General features: G+C 35.1%; 1 protein-coding gene across 1 annotated transcript in view; it reads right to left on the bottom strand.

Moving 5' to 3' along the window:
- Positions 1-1,776: 1,776 nt before the first annotated feature.
- The window catches only part of LOC104411528 (progesterone receptor), a gene marked incomplete at both ends in the record, with an annotated part of 23,350 nt that continues 2,788 nt past the window's right edge, over positions 1,777-22,338 (bottom strand). Inside the window, 4 exons of the mRNA XM_010021967.1 lie at positions 1,777-1,907; positions 5,212-5,356; positions 6,637-6,939; positions 13,727-13,843. Of these exons, the coding sequence (XP_010020269.1) occupies positions 1,777-1,907; positions 5,212-5,356; positions 6,637-6,939; positions 13,727-13,843 (696 nt within the window). The remainder of the gene's footprint in view (positions 1,908-5,211; positions 5,357-6,636; positions 6,940-13,726; positions 13,844-22,338) is intronic.

The following is a 22,338-nucleotide window of genomic DNA, read 5'->3' as shown; positions in this document are numbered from 1 at the left end:
AGTTGTGTTTAATGCAAATTACTGCTTCTTCAAAATGATAGAAAAAGTAAAAAGAGTTCATCTAAACAATAAATCAAACAGAAGACAGAATGAGAGACTAGAAGTTCAAACTTGATATACTGTTAGTATATGAAAGCTTGAGATGGCCATACTTTCACATTTGAAGAGGATTAAGATGAATACCATGACTAAAATAAAAGTAGTCTTAAAAAACACTTAAGAGCAACAATGAGGTTATATGTTTTTTTGAAAAGAGTTTTGTGGAATTGTATTTATACAGTACCAAATGTTTACTAAATGTCTCAGCAACAACGGTTAGGTGTGTTCCTTTTCCCAAAGATCTGACAAACTGTTTTTTCCTACAAGACAATAAGTGCAGGAGAGAACAAAAAGCAAAGCTTATCAGCACAGGTAGAAATACTTTTTTTTTTTTTCTTTATAACTAATTTCTTGCATATATATAAACAAATCATCTAAAAATTAATTTCTGAGTGCAATGCAATTGATAAAGAATGGTAGTTTGACGAATACTATTAAACTGATGCACACATACGTAACAGGAATTGGACCATTGTAATGCTTCTTTAATTTGCTTTGAACAGAAATGGACAGCTGAAACATCACAAGTGGATCTAAATTTTACTGGAATTTAAAACTTCCCTCTAAGATTGAGATGATAGGCAAGGGAATTCATTTGTAATGAAAACACGATGGAAAATATTTAATGGATTGAATGCATTCAGAATTCAACAAAGCAACTGGATTTATATCAGGGATGGATTTTTGTCCACATTATTTTTATTGCTTTAGCAGAGTATATGGTATTTTACTATTATTTTAGTATTTTTAATTTCATATGAGCTAAATTTAATCTTTACTGCTTATGCTCTGCTGAGACCAAGGGTTGTTTCAGCATGCTGCCAAGTCCAGCTTCAGAGGGAACAAATTTTAGTTCCTTATCTTTTACAATCAACAAGCAGGTTATGCAGGATTTGCACAGCTCTCCTCTGACTCAGTAAGTGTGTAGAGAACCAAACTTCAATATTTTTCCAATTATATTTCTCAGAGGTGCTTATTCTCATTTCTAATAGCACCTGCACCATTTTAAATCTTTCCATTTGTAGACTCATAACTAATAATTATGGCCTCAGCAGAGGTACACTTCAGTATTTTAGAAAAGGTTGGAAGATACCTTCATCAAATACCACATTTCCCACTTAAAGTGGAGTGAAGCTGTATGCTGGATTCTTTAAAAAATGTGTATGATTAAAAGTGACCATGGCTTTTGTTCTAGAGAAACAAACCAAAGAGAAACATTTCCATAGGTTTGTATTTGTTCTAAACTTAACCTATTTATAACTACAGGAGGTTAAATACATGTCAGTATTTTTTGCCATGTCCACCTCCCTAATTCTTTTGAGAAAGCATGCTTTAAGTTCTTGGCCAAGATAAAGTTCTCAATCCTGATAAATTATTAAATATTTTTCAATATATTTCTCATGCTTGTAAGGTTTTTTTAACCTCTATAGCATCATATAAGCTGAAGAGCTTCCAGGTAGAAATACTGCACACTTGGTTTGAAAGTGAAAACCAAGAATGAATCACAAATTATTTGTTCCTTATAAACACGAGAAAAAAATATTCGTAGGCCTTGGAATACTAGCATTCCTCCTAAAGAAGTTTTAATTGGTTAAGGCAAAATGCTTAGCAATTGTCAAGTTAAACAAAATGGTTCAAAACTTTTCCTAGTGAAAAAACAGAAATCAAAGAACCTACTTGTGTTGAGAAGTAACAGCGCTTTCATACACAGGAACTCTTCTTGGCTAACTTGAAGTCTTACAAATTCCTGTGGGAGTTGCCACATGGATAGGCACAGGGAATAGAATGATGACTCTTTCATCCTCTGTCTTACCCAGAAAAGGCAAAGAAAAAACCAACCAACAAACAAAAAACCACAAGATGAAAATAAGGAACAGCTCCAGTATTACTTATTTGAAGAAAGTACCTTGTTAGCAATTTAATTGCCACGTTACAGAAATAAAGAAAGAGTTTATACACATGAATATTCTGACATTTTTGTACCTACAATCAACAGCTGTTTTTAAATTGTAATGAATATGCTATTATTTTGAATGTTTAATTGTTTGGATTTTACTGTTGCCCAGAAAAGAAAAATCAAACAACAAAACCTTGGAGATTATCAAAGCTGCATGCTAACTACCAAAAAAGCGGTTTTATTAATTAACACTCTAATGATTAATATTTTCTTTTAGATGTTGACAGATTTTCACATTCTCTGAAAAGATTTCAAAGCATAAAATTGAAGATAAACCTGAAAGTTTACAGAAAACTTGTTCTTAGGTTTTGCAAAAATGTCCGCATCAAAATATTTTGTTGCAAGTCTAACATTATACTGGTAATGCCCATGATACTATTTTTGTAATTATTTATGTCATTAAAGACACAGTTAAAAATGTTTCATGTAAATATACACCAAAGTCTTTTAGGTAAACTTAGACATTACCACAGCCTTATCTAAAATTCTGCAGAAGTGAACAGAATAAACCATACGAGGAAATACATAAAAGTGTTTTTAGCTTTTTTGCAGCATTTCAGTCTTACTTTTCAAGATGTTTGTATAGTGAGTATATTTTATTGCATGTATTTATTGGGAAGGCAGTTTTCAACTGAAATGACTGCAACAGTTGCATTACAAAGTCTGTAATCTGAACTGAATTCATTGTACATTAACCAGAAGATCCAGTTAACTTGGGCTAATTTTACAGAGTTGCATCTCAAACCAGACGAATTAGGTACAACAAGATTAAATTTCCCCCTCAACCCCACAGAAGTTTATACAGCATTCCAACCTGCCTGCAGATAGCACCCTCAACAATGAAAACAGAAGATATTTTCCATTAATAAAAGGCTTTTCTCAATGCATTGAGGTTTTTTTCTTGTTAAAATGTTACTGTTACTGTAAAAGAAAATTATTTCAGCTTTGTTCAACATCTGGTATCTTGTACCAGCTCTTAAATGTCTTAAACATAGCAATTTAATTTGTTAGATCTGAATGGACTGTTATTTCTACACATACTTTAAATCTCCCTTCCTATTCCTTTCTGGTAGCCTCTATTCCTAACTATTCTCTATGAAGAGTGATAGCAGTTTTCAGGGTATGCTTAAATGCTGCTCTTAGTCATGTTTTGAGACACTGCAAAGTATAAGTAACAGTGAACCTTTGTAAGATTTTAATACTAATTCATGAAACCTTTGTCAAACTAACACTCCTGCCCTTCTTGGTCCAAAATCAATGCTACCAAACAAGTCATTCCCAAGAAGCACTGCAACTGAGTTCACTAAATAACAGATTGGCTGTGAAACAATCTTTGGATTGTGGTTTCATGGTCATTTTGAAACAACTCAAGTGTGTGTTGGCCTTGTAGAAGGATTTTCCATTATCTCCTTCCACCTCTAGGTGTGCACTCCTGCTATTCTGGCATTAGTGCCTGCACTCCCACGTGGTGAGTCAGAACCAGGATCAGCTCCACCTGCTAATTAATGGCTTTTTTCTGGGGTATTTCTCAAGCATGCAATTCTTTATCTGTTGGAAAGCACAGCCAGATAGTGTTTGACCCATCTTAAGTGAAATCATGCAGATGCATGACCAGGGCAGTGTTCAGCAGTTACCTTTGCTTAAAGTGATCATGAAAGTACAATCATCTTAGACATCATTGTAGACAAGGAAGATCCTTAAATTTTACTCATCTAAAAGCTAACTTATTTCCCAATAAATAGTTGCAGCTATGATTTAGTGTGCCAGTTACTTTTCACATCTAACTCTATAACTTTTCTAGTATGATCCTGATGACACGTTCTACAACCAAGAGAAGTTTACGTTGTCAGTACATCTCCTTCTCGATGTAGATGGACTTGAGCTACAAATAAGAAGCTGTCTCTGAGAGATTACAATCAGGGTTTATAAGTCTGAACCCTATACTGGCAGAAAGTCTTCTTCACAAGATGGCAGCAGTGGTCTGCACGCAGGGTAGCACCCCAAGTTGTGACATTACTGCCTAACGCCATCTGACTCTGTGTTTCTTTGGAATGTAACCATGAGATACATCACAGACTATGCTGGGACAGAATAGTTAAATTCTCTCAATCTCATCCCTTCGAAGTATTTCAATTTGTACAGCAAATAATACACATGGGAGAGGAAAGAATTCATTACTCACTAACTTCACAGTGATTTATGATCATCTGGAATAGGAAAGGTCAGGAGCTACATGGCCTGCTCCACCATGTATTTTCTGTGAAGAAGTTCACTGGCAAGAACTTTCCTGTCTATACATTTTAAATTCAGATGCCTAGATCTTCTGCAAATCCACCTGTTAATCCTTAAACAGGTATGTCTTACAAGAAAACCTGTTTAACTTTCACCTCACTTCATTTTTGTTCTTCTAGGATTTTAAGAAAAAAATAGCTAAAAGAAATGTATTAAGGAAAAACAAACATGAGATTAAATAATGTTTTGCTGTTCCCAGTAACCTCCCATGTACTATCAAAATTGTATCTATTTATCTATGTACCTAAAATTACAACTTTTCTGAAAAACTGACAGACTGTAATAAAGATTATCAGAATTAATCAGCATAGTGAGGAAAAATCTAAGCCAATAATCTCTCCCTCAAGACAGAAATGAGCAGTCTCACATATTTTATTCTTTAAATTAAAATTCCTTCTTGCTTAATTATTACCATTTTCTAACAAGAAATGTTCTTCAGAAAAGCAGAGTTTTATCAGAAAGTGTCAAACCTGAGTATTTAGACTATATTTAAACTATATGTAAAAACTACTCAAACCATAATGATCAAAGGAAATCCCATTTCTTAAACATCAATTTATGTCTTACTCAGATGAATGCAGGTAAATCTTCCAATAGTATAATTTTTCTTTATATATTTTTGTCTTAGATAATTAAGATATTATTTAAACTCTTTTTGTTTGGCCATGTCAGCAGAATATTTGGGATTCCCACAAAACCCTTCCCAAAGTTACTTAACTTTAATGCGATCAGAGCACTTTGCTGTTAATTCTGACACAGAAAAAAGTAATGAATGAAATCTTGGCCTCAAGGAAGTCACATTCTCAGTGACACAAGTAAATTAAAAATGTCATTCATATTATGCAACAGCAGTGTCTACTTACTCATTTAGAATCAGATCTGGTGCAAAATATAGCATCTGACCACTGACATGCTTGTATGATCTCCATCCCATTGCAAAAACCATTAGACTCATCCAGGAGTACTGGATGAGGGTTATCTGATCATCAATATGCAAATTCCGAAATCCTGGAAATTAAATGAAAAGTTAAAATACTTTGTAATTCTTATTTAGACAACAGCTGAGTAGATGTTCTGATATTACAACTTTGAGCTATAAAACTGAGACCACCTAGAAAGACAAGTGCTTTTGGGGATGTAGCTCTCAGAATTCTGTTTCTGAAGTTTGTACAGTAACTGACTATCTATCTCACAGGTTAACCTTGTCTTTGACCTGATACAGTATTTTGAAATGATCAAACTAAAATTAACTCTAGCTTTCAAAAGTATTCTGGGAATAGGAATGCATCTCATTTTCCTTTGGTAAAAATATGAGTTTGTAACATAATTGCTGTAACCAACTCTTATTTAATATAGATAACCTCAGACTCCAGTGTTCTTAACAAGAGATAGAACTGTAGTACAATAAACATCCACATATGAATATCTTTCTTGCATTTTACTAAAGAGAAGCACATTCAGTTATGTGTTTGCCTTTGATAATTTTTGCTCTTTAATCACTTTAAGGATTGCTATGAATTATCTGAGTCAATCTAACAGCTTCTTGCCACTGAAAGCAGTGGTCATGCTTGTCATTATCTGGCCCTGTTGCCTCCTCCAAGCAAGCTTTGGCATTCAAAAAGGTTTCTTTTATTCTCACTTAATGCAATGAATGAGTTCAACCAAGACGTCTGACAAGCACAAGCTGCAATGGTGAGGAGCAGTAACAAGGACTATCCTTTCCTGCAGCAGCAAAGTGGCACACTGAGCTTACACAAAATCGTACTTTCTAGCCTTTCTGCTTGATATATTGATTTTTATATGTGCCAGGATCAGGGCCATGTGACGATACAGCACATGTACATACATAACATGATTTTTCTCGGAATCCACTCTTGGATCTTCATATATTCAGTTACTTCTCATTACCAGTCTATTTGTGAGCTGCTTAGTCTGAACTGGTACTGTTTATTACAGCTTTTCTCTGTTGCTTTCAAAAATTTTATACAAAAAGAATAACAGATTAGGAGGGGTTGAGGTGGAAAGGCTGCTCTAACAATCACATACAGGAACTCTCCAGGCTTTTATTGATTCTTGGAATGAGTTTCAATGTTCAGATGCATTCCTTCAAAAGTGCCCCCTTACTAAAATTAATTTGATCAGATATATAATCTGATTAAGCAGAAGATTAATAATTTTAGAATTTTTAAGAATTAATTGACAGGCAGACAATAATATTCTCTTTTGACTGCGCATCCTAGGACACATTTGCTTAACTAGAATTCATGACATATAAGAAGTGTTATTACCTGGTAGCAATTTAGACCATTTGACCACACAAAGAAGTTGCCTCTCACAAAGATGATTTAGACTGGTCAGCAAGGAACTTGGTGTTTCGGGTTTTGTATTGTCATAACCAGCATAGACAACTTCTGGCTCAATGCCTCGTAAGACACTTATCATTGGGGGAACAAACTGTATTTCTTGATTTGGAGAAAAGGACAGCCGTTGGGTTAGAGACTGGCTTTCATCTTGAAGAGTTGCTGGCTGCTGGAGTGCAGCATCTAGTGTTCTCACAACCTTGATTTTGTTAAACTTTTTAAATTTTCGACCTGAAAGAGAAAATTGTTGATCTGTTAAAACGAATCAACCAGAAGCAGTAATATTTTCCAGTAGTGCTGGATTACACTTTTAATCTATACAAGGAAACTAGAACTGTCTTTGGAGTAAGTTTTTTATTTTTTTGTCTATTTATATAATTAAGAATAATCATGGAAAATTCTTAAGAGTTTCTCCTTCCATATCCTCCTCTCTTTACTAAGAGATGAACGGCACCCACCCATTAAAATTATTGCCATGAATTCCAGGTTACAGTAACCTTATAATGTGTTTTCTGGTTCAGTTCCCACTGTTCTATCATATGCCAACAGTGGAGCCAGCTGGCTCTACAGCTAAGTTTCTATTCAGTGTTTATTAAGGATACTGTTTCTTTTTTCTCCCTAATATTCAGAAACAAAAATGCTAGTAATTCATTACTACACACAGAAATTCCTTTCCTCCAGTGCCATAAAGACAGTGCAGTCTCATGGCTAAATTCTGTTTTGACGATCTGTAAGGTAATATTTTCCTCCTATTTTCCAAAAAGAAAATAGAATTCAGGAGATGAGTGAAATGCCAGCAAATACTGCAAACCCACATATCAGCACTTAAAAGACTCTTCACTTCTGAAGAATAATTTCTCTTTCTTGGTATTTGTAACTCCTATTTTCATACTGCAGTGGTTTGAAGAACACTAAAGTAGCAGAACTACCTTCCCAAAATAAACACAGATACAACATCTGGTATGGCTACGGAAATATACAAAGCTCTAGGTAGCAACTCTTCTAATTTCTTTCATGGAAAAAGTCCAGCAGTACACCATACAGACACAGAAAATCAGATCTTCAGGGGTTCAAAGACAATAAGCTTCAGTAACATTACTGTATTACAAGTTTCAATAAAAGCACAAATCCATGTAGAAGTGGCAGCGTGGAAGGGATTTGCTTTAAATAGATCCTCAAAGGTGATGGAAACCCTGTTAGATCATGACTTCTGCCAAAGAAGTTTGGCTTAGTGAAAAAATGGATAAAAAAAGGAATGAAGACACTGATACTTATGATGTGATTTAGATGATGGTGGGACACTAAGAGAATGCACATTTTAAGTTTACCTTAAAGAAAATAACAACGAATGAGAAGGTTTTGCTACAAAAAACACCCAGAAATCACAGGGGCATTTTTACTCATTGAGGTGTTGCGTACTTTAACAATAGTAGAAAAAGAGATGCACCAAATTTCACTGGATGAAAAGAAAATCCATGCCTATCAGACGGCTGAACCACTGAGAAACTGCATTATAAAATGGCAATATGCAAAAAACATTCTGAAAGTACATGAGGTGAAAGGTAATAGAAGCGTAACAGTATGAATTTATTTGGTCGAATTAAGATCCAGTTTATAACATGCGTATCAAATTGTTTTTTGAAAAATAGTACTTTATTCAAAAGTGAAAGATTAGACAGGGGAATTTATCACCTTCTAAAGAAAGGGGATGACTTCTCCATCTTTCACTGCTTTCTTTTTATTTTAGTTAAAAGCAGTGCTGCTCTGTCAGAATGCAACCAGTGCAACAAAGAGGCCCTAGGACATGTAGCAGGGAAGCAGGTAGCAGGGAAGCACAACTAAACTTAGGTACATGCTCTGAATCTATTCTGCACTATTTGTGGAAGGAACTGAAGGATGCTAGCATAGTCAGATTTATCTATTAGGAAAGTCCCAGTCTTCCAAACTACACACTAAACCAGAAAGGTTCAATAAAATTGGCTTTATGTAGGAACATGTCTATTCCATTTTCTTCAGGTGTTCCCATATCACACAAGATAGAAATTTTATGAAAATCCATTGTTTCCATTTTGGAATACCTAGGATGTACACTGCAGAGAATTAAATTGACCTTTTCAAAACATTCATTAGTAGTACACGGGTAGTATAACTTCAAGCAAGATTAATACATAGGAAGATTCCTTATGTAATTTTTAAATACTTCATACAGAATGAATTATATTACTTAAGTCAACTATTCTTGATGTCCACTGGCATAACTGGAGGCAGAATCAGTTTGTGAACCACACAGGATTGAGCAGATGAACACAATCTAAAAAGCCAAAAATTGCTTTTAAAAACTAAGTATTTTTCTGCCATCCCGTCAAACATGTATGTTTATGCATTTCACATATAACAAAGTTGTAGCCAAAAGTGCAAATTCTCAAATTAAAACAATATTTAAAATCCAAAGGGAGTATACTAAACAAAATTTCAAGAAACACACTCTATTGATAGTATAAATATGAATGATGGGCTCTTCAGTAACACTCACCATCCAATGCAGTCAGGGATCATACTCCCCCTATTTAACTCTGAGTTTAATGAGCTTAGTTAGGATCAAATGCCCGAACAATCTTATGCTCATTTTATCACTTGTGGTAAGAATAGAAACATTGCTGATCAGTGACTCCTTAGTAAAGAATCAAACACAAACTTAAACCTTAATGTTACAGCTGAACTAAAAAAACTACCCACAAAAGAATAGACAATATATTATGACAAGAGACCTAGGGCCAATTTCTATCATAACAAAGCTATATATAGTCTTAAACATGCTGGGAATTTCCCACTAACTATTGTTTAGGCATGAAGGAAAACAGAACAATATATTTGATAGTTCATAAATAATGATTTCAGGTATTCTCTGAAATAATGGCTTCAGATACTTTTACAGTTCAGAGAACAAGTAAAGAAAGAAACCAGAGTGCTTATCACATGGAAATGTTAGTAGTTAATAAGTATCCATGTTTCCAAGTGATTAAATGTATCAGAATTAATGTCACACTGGCTTGCAGAATTGCTTATGTGTTTATTTCCAATTATGTTGCTTAACAGCCACCAGTAAAGCAACTCCACTTGTTACCTATCTACTGCAGAGGTGACTACTAATAACTCACAATAACCTTTCTCATCCACCACAAGGAGACCATGTCAAATTAATGCAAATTCTTGAGGACATAAAGAAAACAACAGATATTTGACAACAGCTTAGTTTTTCAATTGCTCCTTACGAAAATATCCAGATAAATTCCCACTGCAAGATAAACAAATGTCTCCACTTAGTCCTATAACGTGTAAAGAATACTAACTCACTTTGGCAATTATCCATCTTAATACTAAAACCTGTCTATGCATATTTAGACAGCACACCTCTTTGTAACATGTTCACCAGTTTGTTTTAAGATAGCCAACCAAGCAAGATGTTCCTTAGTACTTGTAGTTCCCTTACCCTCAATCACTACAAACAGCATGTGAGTAGTATTTATGCACATGTACCTAGAAAACATAAAGAAATTAAAAAATAAAATCTACTTAATCTCATAATCAAATATTTTAGGATTTTCTCTTTGAAATATAATTCTGTGTTTTAATATTCTTTTAACTAGGCATAGAGAACCATATTGCCAGTCAGACATCACCGATAATAGACATTTCATATTAAAATGGCTGGGCTTTCTAATAAAAGTCTAACATCGCACTACCTTTCTCCATACCCTGTAATCAGGTGAAAAATATCAATAATTTATTATTCTTGACAGAACACTATGGCTTTGACTTTAAGGTCACTACGCTTTTGCATTTTGTGTAGGAGAACAAGCTGTGTACACTTTAAGAGGGTGCATACAAAATAAAGGAACAAAGCAGCAAAGCAGAAGTAATAGGTCTTGATTTTAATAAACCCTTTGATGCTACCTCAGAAAACCTGACCTGGAAAATTAATTCAAGTTTGTCTGCATATAATCACTGCAATGTGGACTAAAAGCTGACTAAAACAATGAAGCATTAATTTAGCAATACAGCTGAACAAGGAATATGTGATAGTCAGCCTGGGAAAATTACAGGTTCACCAAAAGAAAAAAAGCTAGGTATTTGTTTATTCCAGGACCTGACCCAGCTCCCTGCTATCCTATTAGGTAAAAGATTAGAATGGTAATAGATTAATGTGTCTAGTTAGGAGATTATAAAACTCAAAGACAATTAACAGTCCCACACAGAATGACAATTAAGGCATTATGATTATGTGCTTTCTTTGATAATTTCTTTCTATATATTAAGAAAGAGGAAACAGACCACATAGTGAAATTGGTTACTAAAGCCCTCTGTTGATATTCTACAATTTACTCACAACTGACTACAATGTATTTTAGAACAATGCAGGTTCATTTCATTGCTTTGAAATAAGAGTCAGAAAATGGAACTGTTGTCAATGAAACAATTCTCTATATGGTTGCCACTCAGTAGTTACATTCAGTGGAAGATAAGTATACTTCTCCCAGCAGTGGGTTTAATTAATGTAGTAAGATTCCTTAGAATCTTATAGTTAACATTCTGTAAAATCAGTCTTTTCCATCTTGATTAAGCAGTATTGGAGGTCTGCATTTAGTAACTGAAGGCTAGCATTAGAAACTATGTAGCAGGGATGAAAGAACAAAAGTGTATATAAGTTGCGAAAGGCTGAAATCAGAAAAAGCACAAAAAATCTTAAAGTATAATAGACTGTAAACCTAAGATTTAAAGTACTGACAACTCTGATAGATTAAAAATACTCAACGATGTATCTAACTATGATTTTTTTTTCCATGAACTGGAAATCTGTTTATGGACACTTATGTCCTGGGGAAAATTACCCAGTAGTACCCCATATATGAATCAGTGTCTTGAGCAGCATGGCAAGTCATAGGTAGGAAATATTCCACATGTGATACAATAAAGGAAGTATAAGAAATGGCAGAAGACGAAAAGAAAGATGACAGTAACAGAAGAAAAAGCATTACGGTCTATTTTGAGATTTTTTTTTTTATTTTATTTTAAATCTTAGTTTCCTCATTTTTTGGCCTGCATTTGGGCAGAGACATCTTTTATAGATGAAGTTACTCAAACCTTATAAGACAACCTTACAAGTTGTCCCAAACCTTAAAACACGGGCATCTGCCATCTCCTCCTTTCCCAAGTCTCACTCTTATCACATATTTTCCACAGCCCACTCTGGACCCCTGCCTCACCAGCTTTTTTCTCTTCCAAACCTGGGCAAACAACATTTCAGGTTCCACCCCTGTAGTAATGCTATTTTTCTCCTGCACTGCTACCCCAGGTCTAAACCACAACTTCTCTCTGAGAAGGATCCAAATACGTTCTTTTGCTTTTGTCCCTCTTTCCCCAGTCCAGTGCCACCAACTCCAGCTCCATTTGTTTTACTGAGAGGCAGCACTGACTGACCAAGGTGCAGGAAGGAGGGAGAGACAGTAATGCCAATTAGATTGATGGCTGTCATTACTATCTCCACCGCTATGAAGAATGCAGTTTCAAGAAGACAACTCAAAGGAGAGGCAGCGCTGAACTTCTAGGGAGGTTCAGCGGTGCAACACAGAAACACAGTTCATGCCCCAGCATCGCCTCTCCTTCCTCTCATCCTGCTGGCTGTTCCCTGCAGCACTGTCGGTTACAGAAGATAATGTACCAACAGCTGCTCGCTGTTTGGGAACTACTGATTCACATCACCAACAGAAGTACAGAATGTAAGGCTGACATGATGGCCATGTGTGCAGAATTCACCAACTCCATATATCTACAGGCGCTGAAAGCATAGAGCTGTGCAATCAAAATACCAGTCTGAAAACTACATATGCATTTAAACTTATGAATGAACACAGATTAGCAGGATAATGAAGTTATTCACAGTATATAATGCCAGTTCTTCTTTCAGAAATGAAAAACAATACATAAAATGCAGAGAGTGGGATAGAGATGTTTGATGCACTAAAATAAATTATAGTAGGAAGAAATCAGGTTTTGTCCTTTCTTATTCAAGGCCAGGTTGGAATGGGCTTTGAGCAACTCGGTCTAATGGAACGTGCCCCTGCCCATGGCAGGGGGGTTGGAACTGGATGATCTTTAAGGTCTCTTCCAACCCAAACCATTCTGTGATTCTGTGATTCATTCCCTTTGAGAATGTACCATATGTATCATCTTTATATAGCCAATTTCTTATAGTCTTAGCCATGTATTTTCAAGCTCTGTGGTGATCCAAAACTTTATATAGCTAAAGTTCTTGTGAAAAACAAAAAAATACAGGGTTGGATGATCTTATGGTCATCATTCTCACATGTTAGCATGGCAAAACTTGCCCTGTGACTACCTAATCCTAAACCATTTATTCCCTGTAGGCTTTCAAAGGCATAGTGCTAAATTTTGATTTACTTCATATGAAAAAAGCAAATCTGTTGCAGCAAGAGCTAAAGGTTGGGATCCCAAAGATGGGGATCTGCCAGCACCTAGTATGCAAAGTCTGTAGTATTGGTGCAACCACTGCCAGCCCTCTTTGGTAAAATGCAGTACATGTTGACATGTACTCGGAGCAATTATGGAGAGCACAACAGAAAAGAGAAGGGGATAGTACTGATTCTTGATTTTAGTGTCAATCTCAATTTGCTTCTTTATATTTTTCCTAAATCAAATTTTCTGATCTAAAATTATTAATAAATACAAACCAAAGGCACAATTCCTGTCCTTGCAAGAAAATTACTGTAAGTGGTGGGAGAGAGCGATTCTTACAGAAAGGTGTTTTTGTTTCAGGATTTCCAGACTCATTAAAGAAAAATTATAAAGAGTTGTAAAACATCAGGTAATTCTTCCAAAAATAACATTTAATGCGATTCTTTCCTTTACAGTATGAAAGCAATGTGGTTTAAAGTCAAAAGATTGAAGATAGTATTCTTGACTGCCTATTTTTCTGAATCAGATTTGAAAAGCAGCTCACCTCCCAGGACCATACCGGCTTGACAACACTTCCTCAAGCGACACGCTGGACAGTTCTTCCTACGAATTTTATCGACTATGCAGTCATTTCTTCCAGCACATAAATAGTTGTGCTGCCCTGAAGGTAAGAGAAAAGGAAGATTAATACTATGTCTTCTAAAATGACAAAATTATTACTAGGAATAGATGTTCCAAAAATGAGAGGATTCAAAATAAGTATATTTGAACCACTAAAAGACTCCTTCATTTTACGCTAAGTTTCAAACAATCATGTGTTACTATCTAAATATAATAATTTATGTGGCCTGTTTCAGAGTGAAACTCCCCACCTGTGAAATTCCAAAATAATTAGCAGACAGTATGAACTGCTTAAGTTATGTACTATTGATATTTCTTAAGTAAATCAAGCATGAGGACACACCGCTTCACTTCTTTCAAATCTATTTTTATTTTAAGTCATTGTTCCTGATTTTAAAAAACTTAAGTAAATTTGATGTGCAGTTTCTAACAGAAAACGGAATGAGGAAGTTGGGGCAGTGCAGAAAAGAGACCTTTAAAGAGAGTAAATTACCTCTGATGGAGAAGCAGTTTTGTGCTAGACCTACTGAAATACCAGCTAAACAGATGCATCAACAGAGCCATAAAGGACTAGTAGAAGGCGGCTGTAACTTTTTGGTTTAGATTAGATCTTAGTTTATTGTTTAATTCTGAAGGACTCAGTTCAGAAAAGCCTGTCATTACTGTATTAAAATGGAATGTTTTTAATGTGACCAGCTTCCAGCAGAGCAAAAAGTTAAATTCATCTGATATTTTGGCATTCTTTTGAACAGAAACTTCAATGATACTTCCAAATTTCACTTGAAAAGAATGACAAAAATGTATTCTTATGCTTTAGTATACTCCTGATAATTTCTGTGGTTTTAATTTTGAATAAGTAAACAAAGCTACATACATAAGTAAGAAATAAAAGCTAACTTTCACTTATCCTTTCAAATTAAGCCCAGGTTTACCCTGTAGGGTTTAACTTTCAAATCTGCCTGTTTAGGCACATCACCCTCTGTGCATTTCTGTATTTTCAGTTTCTTACCAGTATCTAGCATGAAAGCATGAAAACAAAAACCAAAAATATTTATTTTGAGAGCAACAAAATGGATCAAAACAGTATGGACAAACAACGGATGGAGAAACTACTACAGAGTACCAATATCATGGTTACTTCCACCATGGAATATTGTAGTTGTGGACCTCCAAATATAACATCAATACCAGACCTTTAAAATTTTTACTACTTTCTAGACCAGCATTACTCTTTCTTAGGCATCTGATATTACCAGTAGCAAATAAATCTGAGGTGATTATTCTACTTGGATGCTGCTATTCAGCTTTCAATAACCCTATTCTATCCTTTCTCTGCACATGGTAAAATGAGTAACTGTTCACCAGTAACTTTTCTCCATGGAAGACAAAACTGAAAATGAATCCTCAGATGAAAATGCAGGAGAAAGAACATTCTACTGGAACAGAATAAAAGAGGTAGTGCTAAAGCATGTGAAACAATGTATTTGTTTCTGCGCTAGTATTTTTTTTTATAATTAATACATTTCTTACCCATATTTTTAAGGGCAACTTAAAACAGTTGCTTTATCCATTGCCTGGCATGTAAGAAGTATTCAGCAATGCAGTAAATCAGAAGAAATTCTCCTTTAGTTTCTCCCATTAATTCTAATCCTGAAATCCTTCTCACAGGAAAATTACCAAAAGTAATCAAATGAATAAAAATCTGTCCTGCTCCAGGCTGCAGACCAGAAAGCAAAACATTTATTTTGAACATGTCTTCCTCAGGATTATTTGCAGTTTTTCCTCATCTTGCTTTGCCTTCATTAGCTACAAAAGCATTCAGTCTTTTGATTAGCAACAACAGTTCAGAAACTCTGCTAGTTTAACTAAAATCGATGAAGCATCAGATTACCTCTGCACTGTGGCATTATGATGCTTTAATGTACAGTTAATTTAGGAAGGAATGCTAAGTGTAGGTTAAGTTTTGTTTGTGGGTGTCTTGGTTTTGGGGATTTTCTTTGATCCCTTGAAAGGCATCTCTTCTGGACTTTTTCTCTAGAGAATCTTTTGAGTCTACACAACATGCTCTGAGTCCATAAACCCCATGTCCATTACAAGACCAAAAAATGTACTACATATATCCAGCATGGCAGTAAATGCTCACAAGCAGGTCACAAAGCTACAGGCATTCAAGGTGCACAGTTCCCTCTATAATGACACAAAAAAATGCTGATCTACAAAAGCCAATGCCACACTGTGAAATACATCTCTTTAAGCACTCAGAGAACTCTGTATATAGTTCTAGAATGATGTCAGTATTTAGAATTCACTATTGTTATCACCATGTGGTTTGCATACCTGACAACCAAGTGTGTGCTCTAACAGCTAAAGGAGGCGAAGGACTTGGGGTAGAAGCATTAAGAGCAACACTGCTCCTGAGGCAACAGGAAATTATTTGGAAAACCAGAAGTTAACGTCTTGACTTATACTGATACACATTTAAATAGCCTGTATTATTTATCAAACTGTAAAACTTTAAATTTAGAGTTACCCATTTAAGTTTAGCTAAAGCTCTTAAAAACATCATAACTTAGGGGTTATCAATAGATCCAACTTCCACTTCAATTGAAAATGCATGAATTACTTCATTACATAACAAATCACAAACTGCTTGTTATAAATCCCAGAATTAACATTTGCAAAACAAAGTGTAAATGAATCACAATTATGAAAACTACTCTTCAATATTCATACGTTCTAGACTTTAAGATTAGATAGGATTAAATAGTCTGTCTATTCAATACCTACCATGGAAGAAATGAAGTCTGTTATTGGAATTTAGACACAAGAAAAATTTGCTTTGATCTTCAGAAGGTGAATATTATAACTATTTATTTCATAAATTGTATTTACAAATCTAATAATGACCAATGACCTAATCTTTTTCTATGTCTTCACCTGGTTTATTTCTTCCATAAAGCCTCCATGATACTAGCATAAAAAAAAAGAAGCAAGAAAAAGCCAAAATCCTAACAACCCAACCCCTCCATGACATTATGGTGATAAATTGATAATATCTCAGTCACTTCTAATGCTTATTGTCAACCACTTCCTTGTCTTCAAGACTATAAACAAGCCAGTCATATCCTACACTTGAATTATACCTTCATAAGAGTTTTCCACTCTTGTGCTTCTATCCAATACCCAACACCTCTCATCCCAAACTGTATTCCATTCATTCTGATCCAGCTGCAACTTATGTCGAAAACAAAGGTTCAGTTTTATATATATATAGCAGTTTTCATAGTCTCATCTGTCAGGGATTTTTTTTTTTATTATGTCATTCATCTAATTAGGTCTCATATCTATAGATTAATCTGCATACATTTTCTCTTCTGAAACCATTTCTACCATTGTGCAGAGCTGGGTTCTGAGAAACTGCTACTTGCTTGCCCTTGTGGCAGCAACTACCTGAGGGATATTTGGTGTAAGAAATGGAAAACATGCCAGATACTTGGTTCGTTTCGGAATTATGTACAATATTTAGTTAGATGAAGCTGTTTGTAAAGTTTTCATGGGATGCTAAAATATTCAACTGAAAATACACTTGCTGTATGTCAGTCTTTATGATCATCTATATCTTAACTAACTGGAGAAAATACAGAGTTGATTTCAGCTGTTACTCATATGTTTGATTCTTGTAGGACACCTTTTTTGTCAGCCTCTACTGAAATACATCTGTGTTAGCGAAGGTGGCGATCCTAACTCAAACAGGCAAATACAATTTTAAGTACTGTGATGACTAAGGGCAATTTTGTATGAGAGGTGGTCAAAATGCCATTGGTCCACACACACAAACTTGATCACAGGTTTTGCTGCACAGACCATACTCCAGCACTGAGACATTTTAACACAGATACTACTGGAAGCAGCACATATAGTGTCTTCAAAAACTGCACAATTATCTTAGCTCAATGACATGCCTTAAGTTACTTAAAATCATTCACGTAAACTAATGAGCTGCAGAGATTTTGCAGATATGCAAAATACAGAAAACATACTTATCTGCACTGGGGGTACCAGATGCAAGGTATCAGTTATTTTGGTGAGCCAATAATAAACATGGTTTCAAAATAAACAAAATGGAAAATAGTTTCACCTATATACCTATACGAAACATAATGGAGCAGATGTAGCTTTTTAGTAAAACTTTGACTTCTAGAAGCTAAGGCAATATACTCTGCATTCACTCTTGACAGTTTTCCTATAACTAGGACAGCCTACCCTAGTTCATCAGGAGGAGTGGGAAACACAGCAAACTTAACTTTTGCTCTGATATAAATCTGACACTCTTCTATTCATGCTGTTTCAATGTGCAAAACAGCAAATGTCAGTTAAGTTCACCTCTCACTATCTGGGTTTATGAGCTTTGGTCCTGAAGAACTAGGAATCTACTGCACAGTTTGCAATACTGAAAGTAGGCCCTTCATGTCCCTGTATGCCATTAAAGTTATTAGTTGCCAAGATTCCACACACCTCAAACAATGTTTTTTAATAATTTATACCAATTCATTTGTGTGCTAACATTTTCTCTAAAAATAAAAAAAGTCCCTTAAGGGAGATACAATATACTAACCACTCCCCACTGACTTTACCACTCATGATCTTTTTACAAAAAGCCTGGTAGTTACTGGGGAACTTGCTTCCAATTCCACATTGTCCATTGAAACAAAATTCTCATTTTCCCAACCAGGTGTCCTGACTACTACTATGTAGTTCATACGGGTATGGACTGCTACTGATGCAAATCCACTTCACAGCAATGATTTGCAGGATTAAATGGACCAAAGAGGGCTAAGAGTGGATAGCAGAGTAACTTGTGAGTATGTTCCATCCTGGAATCCTCTTCCAGCTGAAATAATATGGGATTCCTTTCTTCATAATAATATTGTTCAAAGAGAAAACAATGAAGAGCTATTGCATCCCAAGTCATCCAACAGCCTGGTGGTTATGGCTGCAAGGAAAGAAAGGTGTGTTTCACTCTCTTCAGGTACTGGAGATGATGAACATAGCTCTCATATCCGGGTGACTGCCTTACCTCATCTACCTTCTCACTGATGGGGTTTGTGATTACAACAGGTACTAGTAATTCCTTCATCTTTGTGAAATTAGTCTTTCATTCCTTTGCCTGAACTGTATGTGATGAAAAAAAGGGTTGAGTAAAATAATTTTGATCAAAAAGAATGGAAAACCATAAAATGGTCATTCTGAAGTCAAACCTAGTATATTTTTTATTGTGTATTTTGATTTGATGAACAGATTTACAAGTAATTTTTGATATAATTCTATTTAGAACAACTTTTTGGTGTTTTTCCAATATTCTGGCTTAAGCATATTGATCTTAAAGCCCTCTGTCAGGTTTCTTTGCTAAATGGACCGAACAAAATTGGTTTCTTTAGCAGGGATGCACCTCTTTTAAACCCCCATGTATCTTGCACTGCTTTCCTTCTCTTCTACAAACCCTTTCCAATGTTTGCAACATCCTTGACTGACATTTGCCTTCTCTTGTATCCTTAGCTCAAAATCGTCCTGCCTTTTGCTGTGAATCCTGCAACACCGTTGTCTTCTTCTGGCCAAAATCACTTCTCCAGATAGCAACCCAAGCACATCGTTTTTATGATTTCAACAAAACAGAACAACTAAACATAGCTATTCTGTTTTAATTCATTTCTGGATAGAGCTGAAAGGTGTAATCCTGTTCATCCTGCAAAATTCATACTGATTTGGGGTTGGTTAACTCTGAACCAACTTTGTTGGTTTACCACAAATTGTTTACCACTGCAACATTGTCAAATGCATAAAGTCTTAGAGTCTAAATATGGGAACTAACAACAGTAAGGAAAATTTTCCACAGCCAGTACTTTGCAGAAGGAGATGCTGGCTTCTACAAGTCAGTACTTCCAGTTCTTTTTTATGGCCCTTTGTCAAAATTGCCCCTTGGTCACCATTTTTGGTCAGCTTTTTTGTCAGTAAGGGGTCTATTTCTCATAGAGAACATGGGATTTGAACACAAAACCCACTTTAAAACCACTCCAACTATTTCAGGTGTATATCATTAAAGTGCCATTTGTTCTTCTGATACCTTCTTGGGCACTAGAGAAAAACAGGCACTTTATGATGCAATTTATCTTGAGTAGATATCTAAATTTTGGTTCTTTAATAGCCTATTGCTCTCCAAAGGACATTTAAAGTGATTAGCCCAAATATGGATGTCCACATTGTAAATGCCTACAGCTGGGTGAAACACTTCTCACATAAAATACTGTCTTCGAGGACAAGAGAAGGTGGTACTATAGGAAAAGGACAAGAATAGGGTAATATTCTTCTGGATCTCAATGTCTGCTTATAGCTCTTTCTCTGAGTAAGCTACAAGAGTCAAGGTTGTTGAAATGTGCTCAGATGTTAACTGGTATTACGCAATAACCACTTGTGAAAATGCAGGAGCTGTGACTAGGTCTAACTAGGAAACCTCTGAAGTGCAGCTGTATATCACTACACATAATGGCAGATTGTAACATACCATTTGTTAAGTCTTTCCATTCAGCAACTTCTAAAGAAACACCTCTTAGTAGTGCATTATCAGTACTGGGCAACAGATACACAGCTAAAAGAGATGGAGGCCATCAAACCTAAAACTTTTCTTCGCAGGTAACAGTTTGACTATAAATAACTTACACTTCATAGACTTCTCTTATAAAATTTTTAAGTACCTTAGTATTTGAGCATGAAATATAAAAATAATTACATAATAATATATGTAATACATCATATATATAATACTTTAAGTAATATGAAATAAGTAGTTTATGTGTTTCTTTTATGTACTACAGAAATGCATTAGCTACCTTGATGATAATGGGTGGGATTCACAGTACCAAATGCAGACAGTGCACATCCTCACCAGACACTCCTTTATACTCAGTGCTAAGAAATAGTTACTTTATGGTACTGTTATTTTCATCCCAAGTAAATATTTAATGTCAGTGAATGACTTCCTAGAAGTTGCTGTTTCTCTCCATTCACTGTAAAATGAACTGAAGATTACTCACATTCTGCACATGTGAAGTTAGAGCAAAGGAGTATCAGCTACACTGAGCAGTCAGTTGCTGGTGTTCTTTCAAGCATGCAGTTTTATACTACCTGAAATAGCTTCTATTCCACTTATAATGATGTTTTTATGTAATATTCAATACTGTTTCTAAAATCCTACAGGAAGTTAAGCCAAAAATTTCAGTAATTCACATTTCTGCAGCTGAGTATGTTCTAAGCCATGTCGATATGGAAACAAGTGTGGTAAGTCACAGTAAGTAGTATAACACCCATCATTAGCACAATAGCCAAAGTACCAGAACAAATGCAATCTTAGCTCACTCAGTTGTTGTGCCTCATAGGGATCAGTTCATCAGATTGTTTGTCAAATGGCTGAACAACAAATACTTTTGAAGTTACAAGTATGATGAAGATATACAATTGTGTATTGGTACAGATTTTCTTCTTCTTTTCCCTTTACATAATGCAAATTCTTTATTCTCACTAAACTGACATTTCACACTTGAATTTTAGGACCCTCACTGAATTAACTTCATATATTTGAATTTGGAAATACACTTACCTTATTGTACATCAACACATTTTGGTCATACGCAAAATAAAAGTTTTAATAATATTAAAATCTGTTCTATTAAGTGAAAAGCATTTTCGTCTCTCAACTTGCCATACGTATGCTTTGTATGCTTTTTGTATGTTTGTATGTTTTTCTACTCCACACACTGGGTTCCCATTAAGGACAGAAATTTTACCATAGTGTTATACAAGCATTTTGATTATGGTTGTCCTACATGGTTTTTCTAGGAAATGGTTCTTTTAATTTAGAGGTTATACATTTTATGTTGGTCCCTTACAAAGAACAGATTTACTAGTCTGTTGATTCACTTAATGTAAAAACAAATAACAAGGCTTTTTAAAATGCTTTAAACACCTTTTGGTATAATGAAGCCCCCTCCCCACTTCCAGTAGTAACCATTTTCCATATATGCTATACCACCATTTCCCCCCAAGAAAGACTTGCATTTTTGTTTAAACTACCTCAAGATTCTGCTTACAGTAAAATATGCTTATTGTAAACACCTTCCTTTTCTTTGATATATGGGCACATATGGGGAGCCATGAGTCCAGAAGACAGAAAATATCTATCGAATCATATATAACAATTCATTGCCAACAAACATTCTGTAAGTCTAAATTTACACTTTCATCTTAGTGAACCTCACACAGTTCTGATCCTGTTCAGTTGTGTATCTACTAGTTACATTCAAATGTATGATTAACACACAGCATATACAAATTTCTCAGTTCACCTACACAGTTTTAAATTACTGTTCAGTCTGAGCATTTAAAGATTAGAGATGGACAATGAGCATTTTCCAGGTAACATAATGGTCCATTTTATCCCGAAGGAAGTATTTAACTAGTTCAGTATTTTCCACACACAGGGGA

Source organism: Nestor notabilis, unplaced genomic scaffold (assembly GCF_000696875.1).
Source record: "Nestor notabilis isolate BGI_N333 unplaced genomic scaffold, ASM69687v1 scaffold19929, whole genome shotgun sequence".
Classification (NCBI taxonomy): domain Eukaryota; kingdom Metazoa; phylum Chordata; class Aves; order Psittaciformes; family Psittacidae; genus Nestor; species Nestor notabilis.
This window is presented reverse-complemented; position numbering and strand designations above follow the sequence as displayed.